The sequence below is a fragment of the Amblyomma maculatum genome, chromosome 4 (assembly GCF_055883805.1).
Source record: "Amblyomma maculatum isolate TAMU_Amacu chromosome 4, ASM5588380v1, whole genome shotgun sequence".
NCBI classification, from domain to species: domain Eukaryota; kingdom Metazoa; phylum Arthropoda; class Arachnida; order Ixodida; family Ixodidae; genus Amblyomma; species Amblyomma maculatum.
The window spans coordinates 149,711,374-149,723,844 of record NC_139347.1 but is presented as its reverse complement, the minus strand read 5'-3'; the positions used below and the strand labels follow the sequence as shown (position 1 = coordinate 149,723,844).

The 12,471-nt window shown below is 47.2% G+C and overlaps 1 protein-coding gene across 9 annotated transcripts in view; it reads left to right on the top strand.

Moving 5' to 3' along the window:
- LOC146193294 (phospholipase A1-like) overlaps window positions 1–12,471 on the top strand; it is a 95,833-nt gene that overhangs the window by 35,387 nt on the left and 47,975 nt on the right. For all 9 annotated transcript variants that reach the window (XM_084602667.1, XM_084602666.1, XM_084602669.1 and 6 more), the window contains exon 2: window positions 10,746–10,821. In XM_084602667.1, the coding sequence (XP_084458793.1) occupies window positions 10,755–10,821 (67 nt within the window). In that variant the 5' untranslated portion in view covers window positions 10,746–10,754. The remainder of the gene's footprint in view (window positions 1–10,745; window positions 10,822–12,471) is intronic.

The window sequence follows — 12,471 nt, the reverse complement described above, 5'->3', positions numbered from 1 at the left end:
TTGAATCACCTGGCGCTCGGAAAGAGAGACACGGCACTTGTGAACACTTGTGTTCGCACTTGTGTTCTGAACTAGCACGACAGGTGACGCCCAGGGACTATATGAAGGCTCAATGATGTCGTCGGCCAGCATCTTATCAACTTCACGTTGAATCACCTGGCGCTCGGAAAGAGAGACACGGCACTTGTGTTCGCTTGTGAACAGGAGCAGCATCGCCGGTGTCGATGCGGTGGGCTACAACAGACGTTTTGGCCAAGAGGTCGGGCCCCAAAATAAAAAATGTGGCTATGTGAAAGCAACAGCTTGTAGAGCATGTCGACCGAATCAGGTTGCATGTCGGCCGCAGTCATGCTGGAAACAAGATCACGGTGTAGAGGAGGCGACCTATGAGCGGTAGCGGCTCTGCAAGGTGCAGAGGGAGGGTCGGTTGTTAGGGCTGAAACTTCACAGTCGATTAGCGGGGACAGTTCATCTAATGATATTCCGTCAGGGAGGACTTGGGTCGACAAACTTAAGTTTAGGACCGGGAGAGTGGTGCGATTCTCAGATACGTGAACGATGAGGTGTGGGAGGATGACGATATGCTGCAGGACGACGTCTGTAATTGGGCACGCCAGGTAGTCTCCATCGGGCACGGGCGGGAAAGGGCACATAGGAATATAAACAACAGCTTCCGGAGGGAGGCGGGAATATTTTGCTGAGCGGAGGCGAGGTGGCGTGGAGAGGTCCTCAGAGAGGAGGGGAAGCTCCAGGCGTAGAATGCCGGTTGAGCAGTCAATAAGGGCTGAGTGAGTGGTCAAGAAGTCAAGGCCATTCCTGGAGCACGGTGAATAAGACTGGTGTGCGACGACCAGCAATGGTTACACGGGCGGTACACATACCAAGCAGGGCTGCCATTGGCGTCACGAACGGTGGGCGAAACTGCTGGTGTCAGGACTTTCTTCAGGCGACGACGAAACGAGGAACTGAGGACAGAGAGTTGGGCACCAGTGTCAATAAGGGCAGAGACAGGAACACCATCAACAAGGACTTCGATGAGGTTAGATTGTGGAGCAAAGTTCAATAGAGATTTTTTTAGTCCGGGTCGCGAATGCAGCATAACCTCCGGGAGTTGCATCGTATAGTTTTCCGAGAAGCGGCAGGCATAGGACGGTGAAGAATTACGACGAGGAAGAGGAGAGCGGGAACGTCGGGTTTGAGGGGAAGGCGACCGGCTGGAAACACGAGCAGGTGGAACAGAATCTGCACGGGGCGGGTCAAGTTGGGGCGGTGAACGGCGCGGTGCAGAGACTCCAGTCCCAGTGCGCCTGACGTAGTAGAATGGGCGTGACGGCATGTACCAGCGGTTGCGGCAATGACTGGAGATAGGACCAACACGGGAACAGTTGAAACAAATGGGGCGATTGTCAGCGATACGCCAGAAATTAGGATTACGGTAGCGGTATCGAGGCATAAAGCTGGGGTTAGCGGCAGCAGCGATCACAGGAGGGGCTTGGTTGGAGTTTATGGTGTCCGGGACATGGCCAGCAGAGATGCCCATGTTAAACCTCCTGGCGAACAAAAGCCTGGATGAAGGATATCGTCAGCTGAGATGAGGAAATAGCGGGAGCCATGGCCTCGAGTTCTTGGCGGACGATTCGTGTCAAATTAGTCGGGTTGGAAGGCTGACAGAGAGTTGGCAGATCAGTGCAGGACGAGGTGGCAGCTGTGTTCGGCAGGCGGTCAAACTGGTGACAAATTCGTTTTTGTTTCGCCTGCTCAAAGCTCCGGCACACTTGAAAAGCAGAGTCCACATTTGAACAGTTTTTGCATAAGAGTAGGTAACAAATCGTCGTCGCCTATACCCTTTAGTATGTGGACCACTTTATCTTCCTCACTCATGGCCGAGTCGACCTTTCGGCACAGGGACAAGACGTCTTGTATATAAGATATATATGACTCGGACGAGGTTTGGGCGCGAGATGCCAGGTCTTTCTTGGCAGCAAGGCGGCGTTACATGTGTTTGCCGAAGAGGTGAAGCATCTGTTTGCATTCGTGCCAAGATGTCAGTTCGTCTTCGTGCGTTTCAAACCAAATGCGCGCGGTGTCGGTCAAATAAAATATGATATTTGCCAGCATGAGCATTGCGTCCCAGCGATTGTGTTTGCTTACTCGTTCGTAGAGGGCTAACCAGTCATCCACATCGACGTCGTCGGTCCAGCAGAAGGTGCCCGGGTCCCGGGGTTGTGCCATCATGACAGTTAGGGCGGCGGCCGTAGAGGTGGTGGGGTCTGTGGACATGGTGATGGTACCGACGTGGCGTCCAGTGCGGAGATCCAGCCTATTGTACGGGGATCGATGATTTCACCTCCATCAAAGATGTTACTAGTGGAAATCACGCACCGATGGGTCACACCTCTCTGAAATCGCTGGGAACCGCTTAGCCGCACAACTCAACACTGAGCGTCGTCTTCGTTCACACACCCAGACACTCCTTTCTTCACTTGCTGAATGCCAGCATGGTACACCACATAACAATGTTTACTATATACATGCGCAATATTGCTGCTCGTGTTCATGAAGTTGTGCTGTGGCATGGATATATTTGGTGGTAGCTGCTACAGGTATACAAGACTGACGCAGGCGATGTTACAGGGTGCGTCGGGCATATCTGATTCAGTTTGAGGCCGTACCTATAAAAATTTTGTTTGTTTGTTTAACAGGAAACAGAAGTTTGCAGGGGATGTCTACACTCCGATGGTCTTAACCCATTGCTCAAATTGAACAAACCACATGATTTTTTAAACCTGCTGGCCAGTGTTGCCTGATCATGTGGCGGAGGATTTCGAGATATGCATAGAGCGTTGTTACGAACATTCCTGCCCAGTGTAGGCAGTAATGCGTTACGTTTTTCGTTAACAGTGACGTACTCGTTGCCATTTTGAGTTTAAACATTAACGTACATCCTTTGTGAAATGTTTAAAGCCCAGAGGGTTTGCTTTTAAGCCGTATTTTATGACTTTACCAATCGTGGAAGTCCTAGCCACAGGAGAGGGTAGGTCGAAAATTCTGCTTCCCTTCAGCAAGTTCGAAAACCTGGGATTGCGTTACGATTCGCATAGTATGGCTCAGAACTAGACCCCTTGGGCTCTAAATATTTGACATAGGCTGTGCATAGGTTAGCATTTTTAGGTAATGTAAGGTGTCTCGGTAGTAGTTGCTTTTGTTCCAATATCCTCCTCCCTTCATTTTAGCAAATGAAAGCGCAGAGCAACAAAAGTGATTTTTCAAAAAAGATGTACAGGTGCTCTTGACGACTGTTGCTGCGGCTCCCATGCATACCAGATAACACATACCCATAATGAAGTACCTAATTAACAAAACAAGGCAGAATGCCCAGGAGGCACGAAACACGTCCACTGACACATATTGGTAAACTTTCGTCCTTCTTAAATTGCAAGCAAGTTGCAGTTACTACAAAGCTATCGCTGCAATGCTCTGGCACTGATTATCAATTAAAATAGCAAAAACAAATTTTATTTCTATATCCTACTGAGCTGTGTTTATGGTCATTGCGTTTCTCGTCAACTAAGCTGACCTGGAACCCTTTCACATAAAGATCGGATATTTTGTAACAATGCAGAATGAAGTGAAAACGGGTTTTATGCTACAGTGTATTTTTCCGGAACTATGCCACCTCTTCATTGCTGCAATTATGCGCGTCTGTCTGTAGTTAGAAGCACACCGACCGTTCAGAACAAAGCATATTTATTAAGTAATGTGAATTCTTTGACAAATCAGCTATAGTTTCGTTATACGGTTAGAATTAAGGATTAAGTGTCACTTTTTGTAAACCGCTGTATTGAGAAAATGACTTCCCCATTTACCACAAATTTAAAGCCGTCGCATATAATTCAAGAGGCAACTTTGTATAACTGTGGCATTTTTAGACGTTTACACATTTGTGCAAAGTAGTCTCGTTAATTCAGATTTTAGAATAAAATCTTGTTTGGACTAGAAGTTGTAAGAGAAAAGGGAGCTTTATAAAAATATTGTAGGTAGTTCTTGCAGCACAGCGAACACGCCCTGTTTAAAATTTATTGCCATGAAGTAACGGCAAACTAAGATGCGACACTTTTTCCGGCAATGGGAATGGCAACATGTTACTACTTGTTTTAGGTAACGTAGGGCAGTAATGCTTATGTTTTTTTGTTAACATGACGATTAAGTATTTAGTCGCTTCGTCAGTACCGCCTACAACACTGCTTGCCAGAACAAGCATGTATAAGTTACAGAAAAAAGGAATTATCATGGTTCGCTGGGTCCGTCTATTTTTCGGTCCTGCCTACAACCCCAATAAACTGGTTCAAATATGCGACGGAGGGTTCAGTTCGGGTCAGCACTCCTTCCAACTGTCTGTATGGGGTTTGCGACAAATGTATTAGCAAAAACCGTGTCGTGCTGTGCAGTTTGTGATGAATTCAAAGCATGTTTTGCCCTCCCCGTTTAGGAAGGTTTAACGTGATTGTTGCGTTATCAATGGGGCGACACTAGCGATATCACATACACCTCTCTTGTAGATGGTTCTTCGTTAGTGTGCTCTTCCTTTTTACCGTCTACTGTTAATGATAATATTGTAAATATGATATACGCTGTCACACCGTCTAAACTAAAACAAAAGAATTAAATTGCTTCAAATCTAACCCATTTTTTATGTATCTTTCGAGGCATGCTTTCATGAATCGACCGAAGCAATATTTCTTCCATATTGCTTTTATGGCAGAATAACTGCATGCCCTGAATAAAAAAGACGTAAATCCTGCTTAGGGTCGAATTTTCAAGAACAAAACAAATCAACTCGGTTCCAGACATCAAACAAGTAATTACTAGGAGAATATTGTCACGAAGACAGGGATTTATGGGTATCGGCAACAGAGGCAGATACACACAGTCAAGACAGAGGTTCCCGAGAAACGGTAACACGAAGACACAAGCTCAAGAGTCCACAGTCCTAGCTAGCCGAAGCGCGCGAGAGTCTCCAACTTCTTCGTCGTTCAAGCGCTACCTCGAACCGTCGGGTGGCATCATTCTCCCCCCCCCCCCCCCCAGCTCGAAAAAAAACGCAAGCTCACAGAAAAAAACTGCTCCGGGTGCCAAATACGACTTTCAGCGGATAACATACGGCTTCATGCGAAGCACATGCACCAGGTCAGACGAGCACTGACGACTAGAACTCGGTACAGTTCCGTCTGGAATAACCTCGTACGTAACTTCTAAGATGCGACGCAACACTCTGTAGGGTCCGAAGTAACGATTGAGAAGTTTTTCTGACAGGCCTCGGCGCCGGACAGGTGTCCACACCCAGACTTTGTCACCAGGCTGGAACACGACATAGCGATGGCGGTCGTTATAGCGGCGTGCATCTGTTGCTTGCTGTTTTGTAATGTGATTACGGGTGAGTTGGCGAGCTTCCTCAGCGTAGTTGGTGAATTCTTCTGCGTCAGCTGTAAGCAGCTGGTCGTCAGCCACACATGGCAGCATGGCGTCGAGCATGGTCTGTAAATCGCGTCCGTATACTAGGCGAAACGGAGTGAATTTAGTTGTTTCTTGGACGGCTGCGTCTTGAAAAATTGTGCCACTTCGGAGGATGTTGCACGTGGCACCGCCATAGTTTCCGCGTAACGTGTCAGATAATCTGTAGCCACGATAATCCAGTTATTGCCAGCTGACGATAGAGGAAAAGGGCCAAGAAAGTCCATACCAATTTGGTCGAATGGTACTAGCGGTGGGGGAATAGGCTGCAGGAATCCCACTGGCTTCAATGGCGGTGTCTTGCGTCGCTGGCACTCGCGGCAACCTCTAACATATCGATGAACGGTGGCGGTACGTTTGGGCCAGTAGTAGGCCTGGCGCACTCTGGTAAGAGTGCGTGCAAAGCCCAAGTGTCCAGCGGTGGGTCATCATGGCAAGCATGAAGGATTTCATCGCGGAGATCTGCAGGGATGACTAGAAGATAGGCTCGTTCACTGTTGCCGGCGCTTTACTTGTAGATGATTCCGTCGCGCGTACAGAAGCATGACAAGTTCTTAGCAAACAGTCGAGATACTGTAGAATCGAAACCCTCCAGATGATCGATCACAGTTTTGAGGTCTGGGTCAGCCCGTTGCCGGGCCTTTAAATCAGAGGAACTGATAATGCCAAGAAAATGGGCGTCTTCATCCGTACTGCATGGGCCAACTCCACGGGTGATCGAGACAGTGTGTCAGCATCTTCATGTTTACGTCCGGATTTATAAACGATAGAGTAATCGAACTCCTGCATACGAAGGTTCCACCGTGCAAGACGTCCTGATGGATCTCGAAGACTAGCTAGCCAACACAAAGCATGATGGTCTGTCACAACTTTAAATTTACGGCCGTAGAGGTAAGGTCGGAATTTCATTGTGGCCCAAACGACGGCGAGACACTCCTTTTCAGAAGTTTAATAGCTTGATTTAGCCCGAGAAAGGGTGCGGCTGGCATAAGCGATCACTTTTTCCTCGCCTTGCTGGTGCTGGACCAGAACAGCACCCAGACCGACATTGCTGGCGTCGGTGGGAATTTCGGTGGCAGCGTCCTCATCGAAGTGTGCAAGAACGGGAGGGTTGTGCAGCCGTTGGCGCAGCTCGGTGAATGCCTCCTGCTGCTCGGAAGACCAGACATACGGGACGTCATCACGTGTCAGGCGCGTCAAAGGTTCTGCAATCTTGAAAAATCGGCAATGAAACGGCGATATTACGCGCACAGGCCCAAGAAACGTCGGACTGCTTTCTTCGTGGTAGGGATGGGAAAATTGGCTACAGCGGCTGTTTTATCAGGGTCAGGCCGGACACCGTCAGCGCTAACCACATGACCGAGAAATTTTAGCTGCTGATATCCAAAGTGACATTTTTCCGGTTTGAGTGTCAAATCGGCCGAGCGAAGAGCGTGCAATACCGTTCGCAGCCGCTTAAGATGTTGGTCAAACGTTTCTGAAAACACGATGACGTCGTACAAATAAACCAAACAGGCTTGCCATTCAAGACCAGCAAGTACGGTGTCCATCATTCTCTGGAACGTCGCTGGCACTGAACACAGACCGAAAGGCAATACTTTAAATTCATATAAGCCATCGGGTGTCACAAAGGCAGTCTTTTCCCGATCGCGCTCATCCACTTCTATCTGCCAATAACCACTTTTTAAATCAATGGAGGAAAAGAACTTGGCGTTGCGAAGTCGATCGAGTGAATCGTCGATACGGGGCAACGGATATACATCTTTTTTTGTGATGTCATTCAGTTTCCTGTAATTAACGCAAAAACGCAGCGTGCCATCCTTTTTCTTAACCAACACGACTGGCGACGACCACGGACTTTTAGACGGCTGAATAACATCATCATTAAGCATTTTCGGGACTTGTGTCCGAATTGCCTCACGTTCTTTGGCCGAAATACGGTACGGCTGCTGTCGAATAGGTCGGGCATCGTCAGACGTTAAGATGCGATGCTTGGTGATAGAAGTTTGCCGGACTTTCGATGATGAAGCAAAGCACTGGGCGTACTCCAGCAGTAAGGCACGCAGGGCGCGTTGTTGACAGAAAGAAAGAGCACTGCTAACATCGATGTGGTCTAGAACACTGGGAGTATCAATAATGTCAGACGCAAAACATTCAGGAACTTCCTTTAACAGTTCGCCGATAGCGACGGCAGTAGAGCGATAGAGGTGGCGAGATTCATTCGTGAAGTTCGTGACGAGAAGCTCAGAGTGACCATTGCTGAGAATAATTAAGCTTCGAGCTGCACAGATGCCATGAGAAAATAAAAGCGAACGGTTGCTTTCAGCTATTATCGGCCCGTCACGAAGCCCGTCGCACACAACACTCACAAACACGCTGGAGCGGGGAGGTACTGAAACACACTCGGCTGAAACCCGTAGGGCGCACGTACGTTGGCCATCGGTGGGGCTGGCAGCCGCTTTCTCCGTTGAGAACGAGACCGTTCGCTGTCGGAGATCGATGATGGCGCCATATTCCCGCAGGAAATCCACACCGAGAATCAAATCACGAGAACATTCCCGGAGAACGACGAAGCTGACAACGAACGTTGACGTACGAATCTGGATTCTAGCCGTGCACTGTCCAATAGGAGTAATTACGTGCCCCCCAGCCGTGTGTATTTGCGTGCTACACCATGGTGTCATAACCTTCCTAAGGTTCGCTGCCAGTTTCCCACTCAAAATCGAAAAGTCTGCTCCGGTATCCACTAAAGCGCTGACATTATGACCATCGACGCACACAGGGATGTCCAGTGATAGCCGGTCTCGTGAACCAAATGCAGTAGTTTCTGCTCCAAAATCCATATCTGTTCTCATTGGGGGGACTTTTTTGTTCGAACATTTAGCGGTCCCGCCCCCGGAGGTTGCTTTACTCAGTTTTCCCGGTGGGGGCTTGGCGAGCGACCATGCGGTGCTCGCGGGAAGTTACCAGTTGTTGAAGCGGTTTGCCGACGTGGGGATGGAGACCTGGATTGTCGGCGCGCCATCCGGAGGCTCTCTTGTGCGAGGTTGTCTCCAATGTCACGAGGTAGTTGTCCGAACGTGCGTCAAGGTGCGTTGGTGTAAAAACCCTCCGGTCCGAGTTCCCGATAAGGGCACCACCGGAAAATGTGACCAGGTTCCCCACAGTGGTAGCAAAGGCGGCGGCTCCGAGGGGCCTGCCAGACGTCCGATCGTCGAATGTTTGATCGCGGTGGCCGCACGTACCGCGTTGGCTGCTGTACAGGAATGTAATGCGTTGGCATTACATTCCGTTGGCATTACATTACTGGATGGGCATGCACTGGGTTGGTGGTAACGTAGACAACGGAGCTTGGACGGGAACTGGGCGTCGGAGAATGTCAGCGTAAGTCGGACGAGAATAATCAGGAACAGAGGTACTTTGAGCTTCAGCAACAAGCAGAGATGGCTGCGTGACTTGCTGAATCTTTTCGCGGATCATATGTGTGAGAGAATTACCCCTGGGTTGGAACGTGCCACAAACCTTCTGCAGTTCCTCGCGTACAATCGCACGAATAAGATCTCGGAGCTGTTCAGTATTGCTTACAGCAGCTGTAAGAGGCTCGGCAGCAGTCGTAGCGAGGATTGGGCTGTCGTAGACCGCCGAGCGGCGCTGGTGAAGGATCTTTTCCATGGTGACCGCCTCTGTTAAAAATGAGGTAACTGTAGTTGGTGGGCTACGTACAAGAACAGCAAAAAGCTTTTCTTTAACCCCATGCATGAGGTGGCGCAGCTTTCTCTCTTCAGACATGTTGGGATCCGCACGTCGAAATAGTTTCGTCATGTCCTCAACATACATCATGACAGACTCGTTTGGCATCTGTTTTCGAGATTGTAGAGCACGTTCTGCTCTTTCGCGCCTATCCAGGCTGACATACGCCTCTACGATAAGACGGCGGAACTGAGGCCATGATGTTATTGTGCCTTCTCGGTTCTCATACCATGTCAAAGCATGGTCTTCCAGGCAGAAAATGGCGTTCCGTAGCTTTAAGTTGTCGTCCAACTGATTAAAGGATGCGACTCGTTCGAACTGAGTTAGCCAATCCTCAACTTCTTCATGCGCAGTGCCATGGAACGATTTCGGCACTCGGGGGTTTTGAACGTAAACAGGAGTACCTTGCATGACCGACGTAGTGCTTTGCGTGGCTGGCCGGAGGCTCGTTGTTGAAGTGGACTCCAAGGGCCCGTGTTCAGGAGGAAGGCCCAGGTTCCTCCGGCTGACGCGATCAACTGGCGTGTCCACAGGCAAAAGCTCGGTGTCGTTGGTTCGCGGAGGGGTGTGCGACATTGAGAGGACAAATACCCAGCACCTCCACCAAAACTGTCACGAAGACAGGGATTTATGGGTATCGGCAACAGGGGCAGATACACACAGTCAAGACAGAGGTTCCCGAGAAACGGTAGCACGAAGACACAAGCTCAAGAGTCCACAGTCCTAGCTCGCCGAAGCGCGCGAGAGTCTCCAACTTCTTCGTCGTTATAGCGCTACCTCGAACCGTCAGGTGGCAATATGACTGGAGTAATTTGTCCGACAAGTCTTATATTACACGCCAACCCCTGCGAAAACTGTCAGAATTTCTATTGCAGATGAAAAGCAAAATAAAGAAGCGAATGTTGTAAAAATAAGTTTGCGAAATAATTGTTCTGAACCGCGTTTACAAAAAACACTCATCGCACTTCGCTAACTCACGTATTCACCGCTAAATTCAGGCCACCGCAGTGTGTGTGAATACAAAGGCGAGCAAAATATTCTTGGGAAAAAACGGTACAACTAGACGCAAAAAAATGTAACAGCTTTAACTCAAAGTGTGAACAACTAAGAATACTGAGAATTGCAATTATAAGTGTAGATAGAAATTAAAGTGGCTATGAAATCATGTGTACTGGTGTGTGCGCTAGACACAACCGAGAAGTTTTAAACGTATATCAAATTCATCAACGACGTTAAAGATTCATGATCATATTTATGCTTAATCCATGGGTTCAGAGTGCCTGAGACGAATGTCTGTTAATGTATGCTCGTAATTTAGTTCGCCATCGGTTGCTGCATTGTTCTTGTATTGCGCAGAAGTTCTAAAAGCGAAAATGTGTGCAGGAAACAGCTGGTCCAATAAATATCTACTTTACAATTGTAATAGCAATACAAACCGCGGTAATCTCGCAAAACAACAATTTTGCCTATTAATTTCTTTTTAGGCATAAGGAATGTTTCCAAACAGTGGGAACTACCAAAGATGGATGATCTTGGTAATGGTGGCTTTCTGTGAAACAGGTACGTTGCTTACTTACGTTCCAGCTTTTATTTGCAGCTCTTCAGAAATGACCATTCTTTCATAATATTAAATACAATGCTGTTTGTGAAAGGTTGAAGAAATTTCTGAATTTCACTGCAACATTTTCTTGCAAGCTTGACAGACGTTCAAGTAGACAGTCTCCCTGGACAGCAGCTTTAATTTTCAGCTCTTCAGAAATGATCATTCTTTCATAATATTAAATACAATGTGGTTTGTGAAAGGCTATAAGAAATTCATGAAATTCACAGCAATATTTTCTTGCCAGCTTAATAGACGTTCAGTTATAGAGTCTCCCTAGACAGCCTTTGACAATCTCGTAGCTTTGCGGAAGAGCATGTAAATGTTTGCTTTCTATTGTTTCAGCATAACAAGCTGAAATTTAACAGCTGTTCCCAAACATATAAAATGAATTTTCACTTTTTTATCTGATCGTTGCGTGTATAAAGAGCGGCACGTTTTTGAAATACATGGCTAGATTGCAACTTTGACCAGGTTAATACTCAAATAACAGTTACTTCTCAGAATAACACTTACTTCTCAGACTCTGTTAGACCTGTTCATCACAAATTTCGATATAACCTGTCCGAAATGTGGTGTTATTAATTACGTGCTAAGTGATCATCTTCCGATCTTCATGTCCATTGAGCATACCGTCTACACTAACAAACACGTAAGACAACCTATCTATTACCGTGCTATAAACCCAGAAAAGCCATCTTCATTTCGCGACCGTTTAGCTGGCTTAAATTGGATTGACGTGCTTGCGTCGACTGACAATAAATTAATAAAAAAATTATCGATGTCTACTACGGCTCATTTCCACTAGTTATGTTGAAGCGCCCTAAAAAAGATCGTAAGCCATGGGTCACAACCGATATAGTTAAGATTATTAAAAAACGTGACAAACTGTTCGCTACGTTTTTGCGTACTAGTGACCCTGAAACATTGAACAAATATAAAGATTGCCGAAACACCATTAACAAACAATTACGTGCAGCCAAAAGGCGTTACCTCACAAATCCTTTCAATGCATCTACTGGGCTATCGGCGGATGTGTGGAAGGTCCTGAATTTTATAAGCAGGTAGTCTCCCGAAACAGTTTCACGTGTACCGATATATAACATAGACCTAAGTGGGGTTGAGCTAGCCAATGCGTTTAACGATTATTCTTTTTCCGCGGCCACGGCACAAAATAAAAATATGAATAATAATTTATGTTAAATGGAGCCAAGCAATGGTCACACTATGTTCTTAAAATCGCGTCACCAAGGATGAAGTTATTGCAGCGTTTGGGTCACTTAGCAACAGTAAATCGGAAGATGCACTTGGCCTTCAAATTACACCGATCCAGTATGCCACTGACGTAATCGCACCCTATCTGTCGCATGTATTTAATGTTTGCCTGTCGTCAGGCGTATTCCTGCGCGATATGCAATCTGTAAGAGTTACCGTAATCTGCAAAAAGGCAACAGAGATAATGTATCAAATTATTGTCCAATTTCTATTCTTCCTGTCTTCCTGTCTTGATTCGAAAAAATATTCTTCCACGCTTAAAGGCCTTTTCTCACAAGCATAATCTAATAACTCCCCCCCCCCCCCCCAATATGGTTCCCCCCCCCCAAAAAAAA